At 43.1% G+C, this 21,285-nt stretch overlaps 1 protein-coding gene across 2 annotated transcripts; it reads right to left on the bottom strand.

Moving 5' to 3' along the window:
* Positions 1 to 1,672: 1,672 nt before the first annotated feature.
* Positions 1,673 to 19,364, bottom strand: APELA (apelin receptor early endogenous ligand). Of its 2 annotated transcripts, none has more exons than XM_084856387.1 (3): positions 19,123 to 19,364; positions 14,409 to 14,495; positions 1,673 to 3,916 (listed from the first exon to the last, which is right to left on the bottom strand). In XM_084856387.1, exons 1-2 carry the CDS (start codon positions 19,196 to 19,198, stop codon positions 14,410 to 14,412), a joined length of 162 nt encoding a protein of 53 aa, XP_084712513.1. In that variant the 5' UTR covers positions 19,199 to 19,364; the 3' UTR covers positions 1,673 to 3,916; position 14,409. The 2 variants fall into 2 exon arrangements, with proteins under 2 accessions (XP_084712513.1, XP_084712512.1); XM_084856386.1 differs by having other exon boundaries at positions 1,673 to 2,704.
* Between the last annotated feature and the right edge of the window lie 1,921 nt (positions 19,365 to 21,285).

The raw sequence follows: 21,285 nt of genomic DNA, 5'->3' as shown, positions 1-21,285 counted from the left end.
AAATAGTGGTTGTGCCCCATAGGTAAGTCATGTAGAAATAACATTTAGCAATGGGGATTGTTGCTTCCACATGGAAGGGTTTGTATGGTTAAATGTTGGGTTGGCTTAATCTTCTCTAAGAAAAAATAGGAAAACATCCAAAGGTACCATTAAAAGTTATTTTTAAAAAATTACCTAATGAATTTTGATCTCCCTGCTCTTTATCAAAGTTTGTAATTCCTTTAATAAAAGACAAGTTGAAGAGCTGAAAGCTTGAAATGCAGTAGGTAAATGTCAAAATACACGTAATTTTTCCATGGCACCCTTGGATGTTTGCTTTCTGATTTTTTCTTTCTATGAACTTGTGCTGTTCTTGATTAACTTTCCATAAAACACTTATGCCCATTTCTTTGTAGGCCTTAAATGTGAATGCAGTCTGCTCAAGAACTGTCTATAGAGCTTGGGGCAAACATCTTCATTTCTCTTCAGTGAAGGGTAATTAAAGGGAAAAGCAATCTGGCTGGATAAGGCTATCAATAGCCTAATCCTGAGATAACCCAACAGACATAAAAGCAGTGTCACTGTGGGAACCAGTTAAGTGCCTCAGATGCATTACAATGTGTTTGGAGGCAGAACTGGCTCCCTGTGTGTAAATATTAGACTCTGGGAAATGCTTGTTCAGTATACAGATGGGAATGGATATCAACTGGTTTTCCATTTGCTTGAGAAAAATATTTGAGGTCTTCCTTCCCAAGTCTGTCTGACAACTGCGATCGGGACTACATCCCAAGGGGAATTGTCCTTTTGACCCCTATTCTTCAAACACCTGTACATTAGTCACGTTCAAATAGGTCACTACATTACATAGCAAATACTGGTGGACGAGATGCCTAGAAAAACACCAAAAGCTGACCCTGTGTATGAACACTATTCTTCTTATTATAAAAAACTAGGGCTGCATCTTTTGTAGGTGCAATGCATCTTTTGCTCAGGGAGATGCTGTTTTATGTCATGTGCTGAAGCGATGCATGAGAAGTTTGAAATCAAATGCAAAGCTTTATTGCAGAAGGGCGAGAGCTGCTCTGGAGCTTTCTTATTTTTAGCAATGAGCAAACAGCTCCACAACAATTGTGGGCAGCACCGGCAGTTACTTTAGTTCCAGCACCAATAATCTTGGAAACCCTTGGTGCACCTCGTTTCCCAGCAGAATTGCTGTGATTTCCAGGTTGGTGGGGAAACAACAGTAGGGACCAGGGGTGCACAACTGGCCGTGGCAGGCTGCATGTGGTTCATGGGCCATGTGTTGCCCACCCTTGGTTTAGCGCTTTAAAGGCAAAGACCAGCACTTTAATTTGGGCCTGGAAACAAATAAGCAGCCAATGGAACTGGGACAGAATTGAGATAATATGACTGAGTTAAGTTGCATTGGTTTGAATGGGTCTAGACTAGGTATGACATAATCTGGATCGAGCCCAATATTTTTACTGTGAGTGATGTGCATGAAATATAGTGTGCTGGCATACAAAAAACAATATTTTTAATTTCCGTATGTATCTCGAAAAGGGGTGGTGGTGGTTACACTTGACTTGTGCCTATCTAGATCCAAGTGAAATAAGAACACTTAAAAAAAATAGTGTGGCTTTAACTGCCTAAATCCTATAAACTTTGTGACTTAAAATAAAATCAAAGAAATAGCGAGATTTAAGCTATATTTTATTTAGCTATACAGATTATTCAAGTTTACACTGATCCCTTATGAAATTTATAAACAGATTAGGCAAATATTTTATTTGTCTTTGGAGGTGGGTCATTCCCATGTGTTTACAGAATACAAAAATTAAAAAAAATTGTACAAAGATTTAATATGACAATGCTATTTGAAGTACAATTTTTACAACATATACAGTTACAAACATGCTCTGAAGAAATAATTGAATCTCACCATATGTTCTACAGTGGCTGTAAACATGTTAAAATTAGTACAAAGACAACCAAGAATATTTTAAGGAAGACTGATCTGCTAAGACCCTGATCCTGCACAGGTTTATCAGCATAGCTTTACTTGGTATATTTCTACTGGTATGAGCAGAGCTCCAAAGTAAAGTTCAGACATACTTGTTAAGTCTTTCCAGTTAAGGTTAATTAGTATTTAAGAATTTTCCACCTGAAAACAAGAATGCACCAGCAATGTCAATAGATACCATCTCCGACTTGAGATAATGAGAAAGTTGCTTGAATAACTGTGGCTTTCAACATCGAATACACATTTTTAATATAAATATTAACCAATCATATTTACGAAACAATTGCTTAATTTTTGCATATTCTTAGCTATGGTATTAAAGATATAGAGACATGTGAATGGTTAAGTAATAAACAATACACCAATAGTTCTTTAAATGACACCATAACTGTTCTAATATTGTAAAATTTCCTTCCTGGCTACTAGAGTGCTGTGTTGACATGTAGAGAAGAATGCCTATCATATTGCACGGATGGTTCTCCAAAGCTCCCAGATAGGATCACTTTGTTCTTCGTTGTTTTCCCCCTGTTTAGAGAAACCCTAAACCCCTGTGAAGCTTGTTCCAACAGGCTTATAATAAGGTTGTTGAATGTTTCCTGATGATGGCTTATGGGACACCTGCATAGATTATAACAGTGCTGCTATCAAATGTTGTCATTTGGATTTCTCCACTTCATTCCTCTTCCCAGCAGTTGGTAGGAACTGTATTTGGGGGAGAGTAAACCAGACTGGATTTAAAATTATTGTACTGAGATAGTCAACTTTTTTTACAAAAAAAATACCACTCCTCTCTGCTACTGAACTCGGGTGGTGAGCGCTGACAAAGCCAAGCAGAGGCAGAAAGAAACAAAAGGGAAGTATTAGCATGCTCAGGGAAAACCCAAGGTTTGCAGAAGTACCCCCCCCCCCAAATCTTCAAACCATCAAATGGGGCAAAACTACACACACACACACCTCAATGAGGATTGAGCAAGCTCAGTAGCTAGAGAATGTTGAGTGTCGAGGTGGGGGGGGGGAGCCAACAAGTATACAGAGAGAATGGAATGGAGTTTCCTGAAGGAGGACATAACTGACTGGCACCATGAGTAGACATATTCTTGTTAGGACGTGAGGATACACTGCAACATTTTGTTGCAGGTTTTACTGGTAGATGTATAGCGCTCAACTTTTAAAAGTGGTAGGGTGAAGAACTGATGTTTGGGAACAGTTGAGCTTCACACAATTAATTAGTAGAAGTTGACTTTCTAGTGGCCAGGGAAAAGCCACAATTGCCATTCACAATCATTACTGCATCATGAAGAAAATTGCATCTGTTGTGTGATTGCAAGGAACCATAATGTATGAAAGGGCAAATATTCCTCACTTGTTATCAAAGGAGACTAAGTGCATTTATCTTGTTCAACTCCTCTTTTCATGTATAGCCCTGTATCATGCAGCATGTGTAGCTTTTAAAAGAACTGTTAAGGAAAGTAAATTTGGAGTCATTCATTTATACTCTCTTCCGGTGGGCTGTTTTCAGCGGCACTCAGGAGGTTTTAAGTGCAGGAGTCACTGGTTTGCTTGCACCAGTAGATCTGGATCAGATAAACAGGATACATTTGTCCAATCCTCTCTCACTTTGTTTAGAAACCAGTTAAATAGGTACGTTATTCAAACAGTAATTGGTGCTTGCCGATGCTTAGAGGAGTCTTCAAGTCTGACGGTGTTCAGTTGAGACCCTTGGAAGGATAATACTTGAGCAAACATGCAAATTGCTGCATGTCCAGAAGACTTGGCTTGTGAGACAGGTAGAAAACTTGCAATGAATATGGGGTTGGGATGTATTTAGAGCTCCTGCCAAGCTTTCTGTTGAACAAGCTTTCTGTTGAACATTTGATAGCATCATGCCCAATACTCTGAACCTCAGTTTCCTGTCTGTAAAAAGAAGTAATGCATGCTTAGGTAGAAAATTCTTTGCAAGGGATATCATTTTTATATATGGTCATCTAGTCATCTATACTCTGTATTATAAACAATAGGAAAGGTTCCTCCTGTGCAAGCACCGGGTCATTACTGACCCCTAGAAGGACGCTGCTTGTGCTGGCGTTTTCATGGCAGACTATAGTGGGGTGGTTTGCCATTGCCTTCCCAGTCATGGCTATCTTTCCGCCAGCAAGCTGGGTACTCATTTTACCGACCTCGGAAGGATGGAGGGCTGAGTTAACCTGAGCCGGCTATCCGAGACCCGGCTTCCTCTGGGATCGAACTCAGGTCATGGGGAGACTTTCAGTTGCAATACTGCCACCCACCACTCTGCTCCACACGAGGCTCATTATTATAAACGGGAAAGAAATCCACATGCAAGATAGAATCATAGGGTTGGTAGGAACTCAGAAATCATCTAGTCCATGATGCGTTAAATATTACATTTAGAACAGTAGCCTTCAGCCTTTTCAAACCCAGGACCCACTTTTAAAGTCAACCTGAAACAAACAGTACCCAATTGTATTTATTGTTAATGTATATGCCCTTTCCCTGGATGGAACTACACTGCAGACAATACTGGTTTAATCATCATTCTACCGCCCTAAGGAATCTTGGGAATCGTAATCATGCAGTGGGGGCAGGTAGGTTGTGGAGCTCTCCACCACAATTCCTACCACCTGTAGTAATCTACAATTTCCAGAACTTTCTGATTGGGGTTGGGGAGAACTATGACAGTTAAACTAGTATGGAACCAGTATCAATTTGCAGTGCAGACCTACAATCTCTCCCCTCCCCCCGCCCCCTATTTCTACTACTACTTTAACTGTAGAAAGCATCAGGTGTTATAAAAGTTCGGACTAAATGTTGGGATGCTCTACCCCAGGCATGCATAAGCCTTTTCAGGTCAGGGGCTACATTGTAAAATCCATACAGTCTCCTAATTATTCTATGGATTTTACAACTGCTAGGATTGCAAGTGACTTTTCCATCTATTGAATGGACATTCCTTTTGACATTTCATCAACTTGGACATAAATGGCATGAACATATGTCATTTTTCTTCTTTAAGCAAATCTTGTGATGCCATTGGTGTGACCTACCTGTGTGGTTCCCAGCCTTTGAAGACCAGCAGTTATATGGAAGTATGAGTGAGCCTCTTACATCTGTACATTAAACTGTTGCTCCAGGTGATCTTGCACCGTAACCACTAAAGATCATACCAGCTTTGGGTCCATTATATGATGAGAACTTTGTTTTAAAATATGGCGTGGGGCAGTTTTATAGGGTCTGCAGAATTTTGATGACAGTGTATTTAACACTGTAAGCTCCTTGTGAGTGGGGACTTGACTAGATTGTGTGTATATAACTGTCAGGTGCCATGTACAGTGTACACTGTACACTGATCATGACATGGTATCAATATTATTAATCTTTCTGTTCCCTGTTAAATTCAGTGGAGCCTATTTGCACTTGAGCGCCATAACATGGCTTTGACCTTTTGATGCCTCTAATCTTGTCTGCAGGCAATTCTTCCTCACCCTCCAGGAGCAGGCCAGGATTTAGAAAGACATTATGAATCTGCTGTCACAGTAAAAGAAGTCTGGCAGGGAAATATTTGCTTATTTTAAATCTTAGAATTAGGCCAGTGCAATGACTGATTAGAGAGCTCAGCTGATTTTTTTTTCCTTTAGGAGGTTTAAGTATTTCCCCTCCAAAGTAGAATGTGAAAGTGCCCAAACAGCATTCTTCATTATTGGGCTAGTTTAACTTATATTTCAACTTTCAATAAAACATATATTAATATGTAATTCCTCCCTCCTCCAAGATTGACAATTGTGTGGGAATTGACATTACTCTTATTTCCAAGTAGTTAGCTACAAGTATGGTCCTGAGCCTCATGAGCTATCAGCGAAACTGGAATAATGAGTGATGAAGGCACCTTAGCAGCCTTTAATAATCAAGCTCATGTAGGGAAGTATCTAGGAGGAGCCTTCTTGTTTGGCACGGCTGCATTTTATCCTAAGGTGCTACTGCCTGTAAAACAGGCAGTATGAGCTCAAATACCTATTACTCGGGTGAGTCAAGTTGTAAGGGGCAGTAGCAGTGCCCTATCAGCCAATTCAGAACCATAGATAGATTCTGCACATGCTTAATGTTTAAGAAAATTAGTATTCCTGTGAGTGGTCAGCTTGGAAAATGTATGAGTTCTATACTAACCCATGCACAGCAAAGGAACATAGGGTTGTATCCGATGTTAGTTCTACTTAGTTCTACCCACTGAAATGAATGACATCGCAGTTAAGCTAACATTGGATACAACCCATAAAAAAAGCTATGCTGGATCAGACCAAAGGCCTATCTAGCTGGGCATCCTGTTTCCCACAATGGCTAACCAGATGCCTGTGGAAAGCTTACAAACAGGGCACAAGTGCAAAAATACCTCCTGCTTGTGTTTGCCAGGAACTGGCATATATAGGCACATTGCCTCTGATACTGGAAGTAATATATAACCTTAATGACTGGTAGCCATTGATAGCCTTATCCTCCATGAATCTGTCCACTCCCCTTTTAAAGCCATCCAAGCTGGCGGCAATTACCACATCTTGTGGCAGCAAATTCCATAGTTTAACAATGTGCTGTGTGAAGAAGTGCTCCCTTTTAACTGCCCTAAACGTGCCACCAATCAGCTTCATGGCATGACCCTGGGTTCGAGTATTAAGAGAAAGGAAGAAAAACTTTTCCTCATCCACTTTCTCCACACCATGCATTGTTTTGCACACCTCTATCATGTCTTCTTATACTTGCCTTTGTTCTTAGTTAAACAGCTCCAAACATTGTAACCTTTCCTCATAGGGGAGATATTCCAGCCCCTTGATCATTTTGTTGCCCTTTTCTGAACCTTTACCAGCTCTGCAAGATCCTTTTTGAGAGGCAGAGACCAGAACCGTATTCCAAGTGTGGTCACGCCATAGATATGTTTCAAGGCAGAATGATATTGGCAGTTTATTTTCAATCCCTTTTCTAACAATGCCCAACATGGAATTTCCCTTTTCCACAGCAGCAGCAAGTTGCCAGATCCATATCAGTGTAGACAATACACCACGACACTTTCACAGGAAAATCTGAACTGCTGAACCCCATCCAATCCTTCCCTTGCGTGACACACCAACCATTTCAGCTGTTCAAAATCGTATCTCCAGACCAGGTTATGTTTGGTTAAGAAAGAGCTGGTGTTCCTGCTCAATGCTGGTTGGTGTTACAAGCAAGCAGCTCCCTCACCGGAACTAGCTACAAAATAGCTTTTAGTCTTGCAAATAAATATTCTGTAAGAGGGGGAAGGGGGAATCCACCTAAGTGCATATTTATCACCCAGGCTCTGCAATATTAACTCAAATGCATTAAATTTCAAATCACATTAGAGACTGTCCACACAGTCATGAAATGCTGGAAGTGGGGAGAAGAAGTGAATTACTTTTGCAGCAGTGGCTCAATGAGACGTCCTCTAAATTCCATCCTGCTCCTAAATTTCTATGTGCTGAGTGACCTGATGTGATTGCTTTGGCTAGGCATTCTTTTGCTGACACAACTGAGAGCTCTCAATCTGCTGTCTGTTGAAATCGACACACAGGTGGGCCTTGGCAATAAAACCTTGTTTGATCATCTGTCTAAATAACATGCATATAATAAACTCCTTAAAAACCTAACAGTGATGTAACTAGTTTGGATCTTAGAAAAGTCATTATGATGGTAGCTGTGGTTGTGAGGATTTTAAATACATTTGTTACTTAAAGCATAGCACATAAGTAAAGATTATAGTTAACATGGATGGATTTTTTTGTTTTGTTTACTATGGTTACCGGAGGCTTACAAGCATCAGGTGTTTTCTGGTGTGTGGGGTTCCCAGAGGTATCTCCGTGCAAGCCACTTTGTCCTTTGCTTCAGACTTTGAAGCTTTGGGAAGGAAACTCAAGAACTTTGGGGCCCAGATAGTTTTCTCATCCATCCTTCCAGTAGTTAGAAGAGGGATAGAAAGGGAACGAAAAATACTCCGGGTGAATGACTGGCTACGAAGGTGGTGCCGACGAGAGAGATTTGGATTCTGGGACCACGGGCTATACTTCCTGGAAGATGGGCTGTTGGCTAGGGATGGGTTGCACCTCACAAAGGCTGGGAAGAATGTGTTTGGCCACAGCATGAAGAACTTCATCAGGAGGGCTTTAAACTGAATCCTACGGGGAAGGGAGATGTAATGTTGGGGGTAACAATGGACGTAGGCGCATGCACTGCAATGGAGAGAACAGCGCTGATAGCGCCCAATAATAGTCTTCAGACACATGTAGGAAGAAAGCCAGACTATGAAGCACATGGTCTTCAATGTCTATATACTAATGCCCAGAGTATGGGAAACAAACAGAACGAACTTGAACTCTTAATACAGGAGGGAAATTATGACTTGATAGGTATAACTGAGACTTGGTGGGATGACTCTCATGACTGGAATACAGCAGTTGAAGGATATAACTTGTTCAAAAAGAACAGGAGGAACAGAAAGGGAGGCGGGGTTGCACTGTATGTGAAAAATACATATCTCTGCACAGAAATACAGGAGGAGGAGCTTGGTAGCCCCATCGAAAGCATCTGGGTTGAAATAAATGGAGCAAAGAATAAAAGGAACCTGGTGGTCGGAGTCTACTACCGGCCACCCAATCAAGGAGAAGCCAAGGATGAAACTTTTGAAAAGCAAATAGCCAATGTTTTAAGGAAGCATGATGTAGTAGTAATGGGGGACTTCAATTTCCCCGATATTTGTTGGGAGACAAATTCTGCAAAACATGGCCCCTCCAGGAAATTCCTGACTTGTGTGGCGGATAACTTCCTCCTACAGAAAGTAGAGGAAGGAACTAGAGGATCGGCTATCCTTGACTTGATCCTAACCAACAGAGATGACTTAGTGGATAAAGTAGCAGTTACAGGAACTCTGGGGGAAAGCGACCATGTTGTACTTGAGTTCTTGGTTCTAAGGGAAGCAAAAGCCGAGTGTACTCAAACGCGTACCCTGAATTTTAGGAAAGCTGATTTTAATAAACTCAGAACAATGATCAGTAAGGTCCCATGGCAAACAATGCTAGCGAGAAAAGGAGTCCAAGATGGGTGGGAACTTTTAAAAAAGGAAATTCTCAAGGCACAATCACAAACAATTCCAACAAGAAGAAAAGGTGGAAGACAACAGAAGAAGCCAATGTGGCTTCACAAAAAGCTTAGGGATGACCTGAAAACAAAAAAGGACACATATAGGAAGTGGAAAGAAGGCCAAGTAACAAAGGAAGAGTACAGGCAGGTAGCACAGAATTGCAGGGATGGCGTCAGGAAGGCTAAAGCGGAGAACGAGGTGAGGTTAGCGAGGGATGCTAAAAACAACAAAAAGGCTTTCTTCAGCTACGTGCATAGTAAAAGGCAGAGGAAAGAAATGGTTGTTCAGCTATTAAATAAGGATGGCAAAATGATAACAGATGACAAAGAAAAGGCAGAGGTGCTCAATTCCTACTTTGGCTCAGTCTTCTCCCAAAAGAGGGTCTATGACCCCCCTGGCAAAGGCGAAGTACAGGCTGAAGGGGCAGGATTGCAGCTTGAGATCGACAGGCATATGGTCAAGGAACACCTCATTACTTTGAATGAGTTCAAATCTCCAGGGCCAGATGAACTGCATCCTAGAGTCATAAAGGAACTGGCAGAAGAGCTCTCAGAACCGCTGTCTATTCTCTTTGAGAAATCATGGAGGACCGGGGAAGTGCCAGATGACTGGAGGAGGGCTAACGTTGTCCCTATCTTCAAAAAGGGTAAAAAGGAGGAACCTGGGAACTACAGACCAGTCAGTCTGACATCAATCCCTGGGAAAATTCTGGAGCAGATCATAAAGCAATCCATCTGGAAGCACCTTGACAACAATGCAGTGATTACTCGAAGCCAACATGGATTTGTCAAAAACAAGTCCTGCCAGACAAATCTGATCTCATTTTTTGATCAAGTCACCTCCCTTGTAGACCGTGGGAATGCTGTAGACATCATATACCTCGACTTCAGCAAAGCTTTCGACAAAGTGCCCCATGATATCCTGATGAGCAAACTAGCTCGAAGTGGGCTAGATGAAACAACGATCCAGTGGATCCACAGTTGGCTACAGAATCGGACTCAAAGAGTGCTTATCAATGGGACCTTCTCAAGCTGGGGAGAGGTAACGAGTGGGGTACCGCAGGGCTCAGTCCTGGGCCCAGTGCTCTTCAATATTTTTATTAATGACTTGGAGGAGGAGGTGCAGGGAATGCTGATCAAATTTGCAGATGACACAAAATTGGGCGGGATAGCTAATACCTTGGAAGACAGAAACAAAATTCAAAGTGATCTGGATAGACTGGAGTGCTGGGCAGAAAACAACAGAATGGCATTTAATAGGGACAAATGCCAAGTTCTGCACCTAGGAAAAAGAAACCAAATGCACAGTTACAAGATGGGGGATACGTGGCTCAACCACACTACGAGCGAGAAGGATCTTGGAATTGTCGTCGATCACAAGCTGAATATGAGCCAACAATGTGATGTGGCTGCAAAAAAGGCAAATGCTATTTTGGGCTGCATTCATAGAAGCATCGCTTCCAAATCCCGGGAAGTACTAGTTCCCCTCTACTCAGCACTGGTTAGGCCTCATCTGGAGTACTGTGTCCAGTTCTGGGCACCACACTTTAAGAAGGATGCAGACAAGCTGGAGAGGGTTCAAAGGAGGGCAACAAAGATGATCAGGGGACTGGAAACAAAGCCCTATGAAGAGAGACTGAAAGAACTGGGCATGTTTAGCCTTGAGAAGAGAAGACTGAGGGGAGATATGATAGCGCTCTTCAAGTACTTGAAAGGTTGTCACAGAGAAGAAGGCCAGGATCTCTTCTTGATCATCCCAGAGTGCAGGACACGGAATAATGGGCTCAAGTTACAGGAAGCCAGATTCCGACTGAACATCAGGAAAAACTTCCTGAGTGTCAGAGCAATACGGCAATGGAACCAATTACCTGGGGAGGTGGTGGGCTCTCCCACACTGGAGGCCTTCAAGACGAGGCTGGACAGCCATTTGTCAGGGATGCTCTGACTTGGATTCCTGCATTGAGCAGGGGGTTGGACTCGATGGCCTTGTAGGCCCCTTCCAACCCTACTATTCTATGATTCTATGATTCTATGATTCTAAATCACTTATTGAATTCCTGCATCAGTTTCCTGTCTACTACTGTAATTTAGCTTAAGTATGTATAGCTGAAATAACACCCATTCTTTCCCAGTTTTCCCCTGCCTTCACTTCCCTCCCCCTTCCTCTACTGCAAGAGTGGACAACCTGTGGCCCTCCAGATGTTGTTGGTCAATAACTTCCATCACCTTTCACCATAGGCTATGCTGTTTTAGGATGATGGGAGTTGCAGTCCAACAATATCTGGAAGGCCACAAGTTGGCCACCCCTGTTCTCTTGTCTCCCTTGTGTAGAATTATAGATTGTCAGCACTTTTATACCCTGTAGCATACCACACACATTGATAATGCTGAATAAATAATACGCAAACCATAATGGCTGCTGTGTGGTGACAGAAGTATTTTGGTAGGGCCATAGCAGAGCATGTCTGCTTGTTGCAAAATCCTATTTCCCCCTGCCTCCCAGCTTCTTCATAGACAGAATTCATAAAAATTATGGCACTGGCAGAAACTCCATGCTCAGTTTCTAACATAAGAGTCGCTCTGAATCAGACCAAAGGTCCATCTAGTCCAGCATTCTGTTCAGGGCAGCCAACTTTTGGAAAGTCCACAAGCAGGACACAAGTGCAGCAGCATCCTCCCACTTGTGTTCCCCAGCAACTGGTATGAGAGGCATGCTGCCTCAGATACTGGAGGGAATACATACCTGTCATATCCCTATCCACTTTCTCCACACCATGCATAATTCTGTACACATCTATCACATCTCCCCATATCCACCGCTTTTCTAAGCTAAACAGTCCCAGCCATTTTCTTTGAATCTACATGCGTGGCAAAGGTGAACTGTCCAGGTGAACTTAAAGGTCCTCACTCTTGATTAGTCTTACTAGTTCCAAGGAGCTAACTTTTAAGAGAATGGATGCTGGGTTATCGCCTCTGTCATGTTTTATTTATTACAGCCAAAGTACCTACGGCCATGCCATTATCCATACATAAGAAGAGATGTTGCCAGACGCAAAGCTATCAACAGCATGTTTTATTCATCTGTAAATGGTGTGCTTCCCTGAAAAGAAACTTGGCAGGCTTTTGATCCTTAGTGTGGTATATTTACATGTTTTATCTGTATAGTTCTGGAGGGGCTAAGGATTGGCACTGAGATGCTGCCATAGACTGCAGAGCCGGAGTAGGCGATGTGGTGCCCTCCAGATGTTTTGGACTACAACTAACATAAGCCCAGCACAGCATGGCTAGTGGTTAGGTTTTATGGGAGCTGTCGTCCAAAACATCTGGACGGCACCAGTTTGCCTACTCCTGCTATAGAGCATTGGTCCTTTGCACCTCCCATTATTTAAGGTGTAGGATCCCCATTTGGGTTAAAAAGTATGCTGTCAGCTCAGTACAGAGGAATGCAATCAAAAGCCAAAGAGCTTCCAGTTCTTCACAGCAGCCGCCTGCTACTGACTACTTTGAATAGAATGGCACCTGAGCTCTCGCCACAACAAACTTGTTAGTCTGTCCGCCTTCCCCAACCTGGTGCCTTCCACATGTGAGACTACAACTCCCATCATTCCCAGCCAGCATGGCTGGCTGGGGATTCTGGGAGTCATAGTTCAACATAGCTCCCCATACCAGGTTGGGGAAGGCTGATCTGTGTCTTCCTCGGCCTTTGTCTTTTTGGTGCTCTAGACTAACCTAGCTGCTCTTCTGGAACTCTTGTGAAAGGGCATTTGAGTTCCTCCATTATTACAAAAATCAGCCTAGTGGAATACATTTTAAATAAATGTTGCACTGTCCTGGATTGTGTTTTTAAAAAATCCATAGCTATTAAACACATTTCTCTGGTGCAACTACTCAGGTCCATGGCTGCAGCTACAACAGTAGTGAAATCAGTGTGGAATTGCCATGTTGAAAGGCTGCACATTCAGAAAAGCTTGATTGTTGTGGTGCTAAATGATAATAACCATCTTCTTTTTAATACACCCAGTTGCTGCCTATTTTAAGAGCAGCCTGGCATGAAGAAATTCACTAGGTGAAGCTTCTGGCATAGCATTATTGCCGTGCTAGGGATGCATTCCCTGCTACATTTCTGTGACCTGGTTTGCACGACACGGTAACCCATGGTGGGTTGTCACCCTTGTTTATTTCAGTGTGCCTTGTTGTGATGTCCAAACCTGGCATAGTTTCCTCAGCATGGTTTGTTAACCATGCACAGGCCACCCTAAGAACCCATGGCTTCTTGTTGGGTTGTTCAGGGTGGATTGTTTTCAGCTATGTGTCATACTATTGTTAAAGCACAGATGGAGATCAGTAAAAGACAAAAAACAGTGGCAATCTTAAGAAAAGATTACTGAACTCTTGACACAGTTTCATGTGAATCCTGCCATAGGTGGACTGCGGGGAAAATATATACTCATAAGGGCATGCAATGACATCGGGCTAAACACAACCTTCCCCAACCTGGTGCCCTCCAGATGTGTTGGATGACAACTCTGAATTGTCATCCAACACATCTGGAGAGTGCCAGGTTGGGGAAGATTGGACTAAAGCATTGCTATTTAGCAAGCTCACATGACCCTGTTTATTATCGGCTTTATCCATCTTATTTTTAAGTGATACATATATGGAAGGAATTCCATTGGAGGGATACATTGTTTAGGTTTTATTGTAATGAAATATTCATCATTTCATGGGCAAGGCAAGAGGAAACGTTTGCCTTTGGCTCATAGCAAACCACAGCAGGACAGCAGGGTGTCAAATGAGTCCCCTTCTCTGTGTAGCTTCACTCAGAGAGTGAAATAATTGACAGAGAGCCCAGTACTACTCACTCATTTGGAACCATGCCCTGGAGTTCACATAAAACAAGTACTTTTATTGTGCTGCTTCCCCCTTTAGTTCATTCCCACCCCCCGCCGTTCCCTCCTCCTTGCTCTATTTTCAGAACAAATAAAATCACAAAGAATGGAGCCCAAAGGAAATTGTTTGTGGTTTGGGGTTAGCAAAATGCCCTCCTCCCCAAACTGTTTGGAAATGAAAGTATAATTTGTAAATGGGTATATGCTGGAGAACCTATTCAATTATCCACACAGTGTTCCTAAGCAAAGCTACAGGGGCAGGCTTGGACAATCGTAATCCTGCTGGCGCCTGATTTTATTACCACACACTTATGAATGGCCCACGCCAAAATTTAGCCCGAGAGCTGTAGAATTTGCGATACCTCATGGGAAGGGCACTCTGGAATGCAGGGGCATGCATCTCCGGTGGGAACAGTGATGTCTGTGCAGTTTTCGTCTTGCCAAGTTAGCTGGAAGACAGGAGAAAATTGAAAGAGTAAGAGTTCAAAAAATTAACAATAGGTAAGCAGGAAAGGTTACTACCTGATGTCCGAAGTACTTTTGGAAGGGGCATAAAGCATGTCCACTTGCAGCAAGATGCCATTTTTCTGCCAGCTTCTGCATGGACAGGATTCCTATTACGATAATGTCATTTTCTTGCTAAGCACAAAGTCATATATGGGTTTCCAGTAACAAAGCTGCCTTCATTCAGAAGAAGCCATTCCAGCACATCCCCGAAATTGCTCCACATAATAGCCATTTGCTAGACTCATGTAAACTACAGAAACTTTAGCTGTCCATGGGCATGATCCACTCAAACTCAAGTACTCCAATAGTGCAAACCTATGCATGCTAATGTAGAAGTGAATCCCATTATATTCAATGGGGCTTATTCCCAGGTAAGTGTGTACAGGACTGCAGCCTTACACAAACTTACTATAGTATAAGCCCCAGTGAACACAACTGGACTTACTTCTGAGTAAACCCTGCACAACCCATTGAATTTTATTAAGTGTTTATGCTTGGCTGGTTTGTGTTCTTTGGTTTTAGCACATGGAAGAAAATGTTCGTATAGAAGAGCTCTTAAAACCTTTCAGAAAATGCTCATGGTTTAAGCATTTTAAATCCTGTATGTCACCTAGAGAGTATTTTATATGGGAAAAGGTGTTTGGAAAATAGAATAAATAATGATAGGAGGCACCTGATAAATATTAATACAATGCTTGAAAACAGGAAAGAACTGCCACTAGAAATAGCAGTGGCTAATGAAAACATAATAAGAGCCCTGATGGATCAGACCAAGGGTCCCTCTAGTCCAGCATTCTGTTCACACAGTGGCCAACCAGCTGTCGACCAGGAAACCAGAAGTAGGACACAAGTGCAACAGCACCCTCCTGCCCATGTTCCCCAGCAACTGGTGTACATAGGCATACTATCTCTGGTATTGGAGGTAGCACACAGCCATCAGGACTAGAAGCCATTGATAGCCTTCTCTTCCAGGAATTTGTCTAACCCCCTTTTAAGGCCATCCATGTTGGTGGCCATCACTACATCTTGTGGTAGCAAATTCCATAGTTTAACTACGCGCTGTGTGAAGATGTATTTTTTATCTGTCCTGAATCTCCCACCAATCAGCTTCATGGGATGACCCAGAGCTCTAGTATTTTGAGTAAGGGAGAAAAATGCCTTCCTATCCACATTCTCCACACCATTCATAATTTTGTACCACCTCTATCATGTCTCCTTTGCCCTCCTTTTTTCCAAGCTAACAATATATTGGTGGAGTTCCCTGGAAAAGATAAGCCACATTCATGGACAACAGAAATTGTTGTTGTTGTTCAGTCGTGTCCGACTCTTCGTGACCCCATGGACCATAGCACGCCAGGCCTTCCTGTCCTGCGCTCTCTCCCGGAGCGTGCTCAAGTTCATATTCATTGCATCCGTGATGCTATCTAGCCATCTCATCCTCTGCCGTCCCCTTCTCCTTTTGCCTTCAGTCTTTCCCAGCATCAGGGTCTTTTCCAGGGAGTTTTCTCTTCGCATTAGGTGGCCAAAATATTGGAGCTTCAGCTTCATTATCTGTCCTTCCAATGAGCACTCAGAGTTGATTTCCTTTAGGATGGACTGATTTGACCTCCTTGCAGTCCAGGGGACTCGTAAGAGTCTTCTCCAGCACCACAGTTCGAAAGCATCAATTCTTCGGCGCTCAGCCTTCCTTATAGTCCAGCTCTCACAGCCATACATTACTACTGGGAAAACCATAGCTTTGATTAGACGGACCTTTGTCGGCAAGGTGATGTCTCTGCTTCTTACTATGCTGTCTAGGTTTGCCATAGCTTTCCTCCCAAGGAGCAAGCGTCTTTTAATTTCATGGCTACAGTCACCGTCTGCGGTGATCTTGGAGCCCAAGAAAGTAAAATCTGTCACTGCTTCCATTTCTTCCCCTTCTATATGCCAGGAAGTGATAGGGCCAGATGACATGATCTTAGTTTTTTTAATGTTGAGTTTCAAACCAGCTTTTGCATTCTCCTCTTTCACCCTCAACAAGAGGCTCTTGAGATCCTCTTCGCTTTCTGCCATTAGGGTGGTATCGTCTGCATATCGGAGGTTGTTGATAATTCTCCCGGCAATCTTAATTCCGACCTGTGATTCATCCAACCCGGCATTTCTCATGATGTACTCTGCATATAAGTTAAATACAGTAACCCTAATCCTTCTCCCTGGGGGTCAAGGACATTACTTTAAATCTTTATCTAGCAACTGTATTTTTTATTTTTACTCTAGAGTAGATGCAGGGCCCCCAATCCAGATTTTAAAAGCCCCCACCCCCATGACAGAGTCCGGATTGGGCCCGCTGCAACTACTCTAGAGTAAAAAAATTTAAAAAGATGTAGCTGCTAGATTTAAACTAATGCCTGTTTTGGCCCTGGGGTTGTAACACTGGCCTACCTTACTGGGTTATCGTAAGGTAGTGTATGCAAAGCATGTTTGAGCACTTAGGAGAAAGTGCTGTATAAATACTAAGCACTATTGATGCATCACTGTACCTTGAGCTGCTGTAAAGAGAGGAGACAGAGAACGAACAGTGTTCATTTCACAGGGCAGTGTAATAGGTAAAGATCTGGGTTGGGATGTGGGAAATGCTCATTCAAAGCTCAGCTGATGCTCAGTGGGTGACCTCAGCAAGCTGCTGTCTCCCAAAAGTTGCAAATGTAGAATGCTTCTCTATTTTCCTAAAAAAATCAAAATGCAATTAATATTACAAAAGCCTCTGGACCCACTGTTGGGAATAGCAGGATGGATAGACAATTGACCCCGAGTGACTATTCTGTATTTTTATAGGCCTAAAAAGCTTTAAGCAGACCTAGGTATATCCCAGGGAAAACTGCATTGTATTTTACCCCAGCATCCTCCCAGGTACTGGCAGAGCTGCCCCCAAGGTGTGTGTGTGGGTGGGTGGGTGTTAACAGGGGAAATGTGTCCTAGGCCCCTGCAGATCAGGAGACCCCCTGCCTCACCTCCTGTGCATGTTATTGTCCTCTGTCCCAGCCCCATCACATTGTTCACCAGAGACCCCTACACACACACACACACACAGGTCCTAATGGCAGAGCCAATGTCACACTTACTCCAGGTCCCATTAAACCCTCTGCAAGGTCCTGGATGCTTGAGAAATTGTCTAGAAAAGTGTTTTCAGCAGGTCCTCTTCTCCCTACTACCCAATAAAGAGAACTGCTTTGCAGATTGCAACCCCAAATGACTTCTGGATAACTCAGTCCTTTGGTATGTTTTCTCAATTCCCCATAGAAACAAAAAAAAATGTCTTCAGCGCCATGGTGTCATTTCATTAATGCATGAAAGGACAGGTTGGAATTGTGGTGGAATAGTTTTTTCTTATCTTCCTGTCCTGTCCCTGCTTCACTTTGAACTTTTTTGCTATCAGCCAAATTGGACTGGAAAAGTATGTTAACCACCAGCTGGTGCTCAGGTAATGCTCATTTTTGCCCAAGGCTGCAATCCACTTCAAGCTATTTGCTCTAGAGTTATAGCTAATGAGACTACACTGCAGGGTTAGTGGTTTGAGGATGTCCACTTTAATCAGAAAAATGAATCTCCCCACTAAAAAGTCTGCTGGAGGGTGAGGATGGCAATTATGCAAGTATTTACTATCCTAGAGAATTTTTTTTATTTATTTATTCATTCATTCATTTCATTTCTATACTGCCCAATAGCCGAACCTCTCTGTACATGTGTACATTAGAACTGATTTGTTCTTTCAAATCTTGGCTAAAATTTGTTGAGTGCTGTAGGAACGTGGGACAGTGTATTTCTGGGTCAGCAAAGGAAAAAGGCTTAGGACTACCCACCCTCTCTCTCTGATATAGGCAATCAAAGAACTATCAAACCATCCTAGGACGCAATAAAGGAGCAGTCCAGGCAGATATTAGCGAAAGATTACAGATCAAGTTTAATGGAAAACGGTAAAGTGATTGCATTGCACATACACATGCACAGAACAGCCATTTATAAATATTTGCATCAGCACAACCTGCACGACTCAAGCTTTGTTCCTTAAACGTTCTAATTTAGTCATGTTACGGCTGCAGTGCTTGACGGATCTAAAAATTGACGTATCTAAATATAAATAAACCTATCGTTTACACTTTCATTCCATTTATTACGGTAAAACAGCAATTTGAGCCTAGACGAATGTAGCATTTCAAGAAAGCGTTTTAAGCTGCACCACACATGATTATCATTAATCATTGGCAGGATTATCATCAATGGTTAATTTGCCATCTTCTAACGAGCGGGCAAAAGAAATGGCTTTGCACTGGATCTGAAAAGGCGCATGTAGATGCAGCATCTATTCATTCAGCATTCGTTTGCGGTGCAATCCTGTATGTTGTCTACTCGGAAGTAAGTTCCATCGAGTAAGTATGCATAGGATTGCAGCGTTGGAGAGTTATGGCTTTAACAATACTATGGCTAAACAGCGAGAGCGAGGCTTCCAACATAGCTACCACAGCAATCCTACGCGCTGGATAGGGAAGTCCAACGAACGTGCAACCTCCTCAGAGAACAAGTCGTACCCACCTGGCCTCTGTCCGTCGATAAGGAGCACCCCAGTCAGGAGCAAAACCCAGGTCAAAAGGAGCCGTTGGAATCTCATGTTTGCAGGCGCGCCCACCCCACCACACCCTCGGCACGGATCCGGGAGTTCTAACACTTGCAGCAATTTAGATACCCTCCCGGAAACGTGTGCGCCTGTCTGCAGTAGCTCTCTGGCTGAGCTCACATTCTCCTGACAAGCTTTCGAGAAAGGAACCGCCAGCAGCAAGGTTAATGACCGCAGAAGACAAGGTTACTCTTTCTGCGCTGTGGTCAGTCAGCGCCTCCCCGGGTTTCCCTCTCTTCTTTCTTTTGTCACTCCCACTTGTTTTCCATAAGCAAACAACAGGAAGGAGAAGAGGGTGGTGGGAAGCCCGCGTGTAAACTGCAGTTTCTGTCAACGTCGGTGAAACAGGGAGCCCGCCCCCCTGCCCCGGGGAACAATGGTCCAACTTCCCTTTCGATTCATTCCAGGCAAGGAGAAATATGCAAAGCAAGCCAGGACAGCCCTTCCTCCTCCTCCCATTTGCAACTGTTTATGCTCTGCTGCGTTTGCCCACATGCAGAAACGCCATGGAAGGGGCAGGAAGCTGGACCTTTTGTCCCGCTCTGAAAGGGCATGCTTAAGAGCAGCACAAGCGATGTGGGGCCCCCTCTTCTTGCCTCATACCCCAAATCTTTATCCCTTCTCAACTAGCTGCAAAGTAGCATCTATTCAAAGTTGGGGTGGGGGAGAATATAAGCAGCTCAAGCTAATGTGCATCTTTTGTAGTGGCAAGTGTTTTCTAAGAAGCCAAAATATCTTAGTTTGGGTATATAGGACACTTGAGGTTGATGAAATGGGTATTGACTGGAGGACCATAAAGTCCATCATATTAAAGAGAAAAAAAAATAGCAGGCCCCCCCCCCAACCATAATTTTAATTCTCATGTAGAACCATCACCACTGCCAAAGTGAATCACTTACACTTCATGACACCCTTGCGGCCCATTGTAGTACTTGAGATGTATACACCACTGTTTATTAATGTAAGGAATGTCTCTTTTATTTGCATCATTTCTGCTCCCTGTGAAGTGAAATATTATTGCTAGGTAAGAGTTACTGACTCTGTAAAGAAAACTGCAGATTGGAGCATATAGCCAATGTTACGGTTGTGGAAAAGATCCAAGAGTTAGCAACTCTGTGGTTGCACAGCCATTATAAGAACTAGCACTAGTACAATCAACACCTAGTCTAATAAAATCATAATGAATTGTGCAACAGTTTGCAGAACTGCTTGAGCAATGCATTGCACATCAGCTTGTGTAACACATTGTACAATAGCAAGTACAAGCAGAATCAAAGTATTGGATTTGACACTTGTGCAGAGAAAAAAACGGGGTTTCCATAAGCAGTAGAAGCTTTGCACTAGTGTAATGACACCATCGGATACAACCCTGGGCATTTTTTCCCATCCTTAGGGGTTCTTCAACCTGAAGAACAAAGAATCAAGCTTTGGGAGCATCCTGTGTGGGCTTCGTATATTTTGAGATGGTGGTAACCAAGACATGGAGAAAATAACTGGAACACAGGGACAGCAGAGTGAGGAGATAGAGTAGGAAAGGCAAAAAGAAATACTGCAGCCTTCCCCATGGCTCTGCTGACTGTGGATGATGGATATTGTAGTTTAGAGAGAACCAGGTTGGGGAAGACTGGGATAGTGGGACAGGAAGAGTGCAGGAGTCAAAGGAAAGCAAAGCATGGAGTTCAATGCATCAACGATCTGTGCTAGAGAAGCAAAAGGTGCATACAGATAGATCTAGAAGCAGGAACAGGCACATCTTTTTTCCTCCAGTGGGCAAGCTCAGCTTCCCCTTGTGTTCATGCTGCTATCAACACAAGACCATAAGAAGAGCCATACTGGATCAGACCAAGGATCCACATCTAATCCAGCATTCTGTTCACACAGAGGCCAACCAGCTATCGACCAGGAACCCACAAGCAGGACACGAGTGCAACAGCACCCTCCCACCCATGTTCCCCAGCAACTGGTGTACATAAGCATACGGCCGCTGATACTGGAAGTAACAGATGTGCTTACCTCAACTACCAACACTCAGCTGTTGGCTTATCCCTCCCGCACCTCCCCATGCTTTAGGTGGGCTGTCC

Source organism: Heloderma suspectum, chromosome 5 (assembly GCF_057233095.1).
Source record: "Heloderma suspectum isolate Gila_16-S chromosome 5, 16-S_ref, whole genome shotgun sequence".
NCBI classification, from domain to species: Eukaryota; Metazoa; Chordata; class Lepidosauria; order Squamata; family Helodermatidae; genus Heloderma; species Heloderma suspectum.
Note: the sequence above shows the minus strand (reverse complement) of the source record. Positions and strands in the feature narration are given on the sequence as shown.

Excerpts from the sequence above, each read along its gene's own strand:
- APELA (XM_084856387.1), bottom strand. The coding sequence starts at position 19,198 with ATGAGATTCCAACGGCTCCTTTTGACCTGGGTTTTGCTCCTGACTGGG. Across the intron at positions 14,496-19,122 it reads TATCGACGGACAGAGGCCAG|CTAACTTGGCAAGACGAAAA; the intron begins GTGGGTACGACT and ends CCTGTCTTCCAG.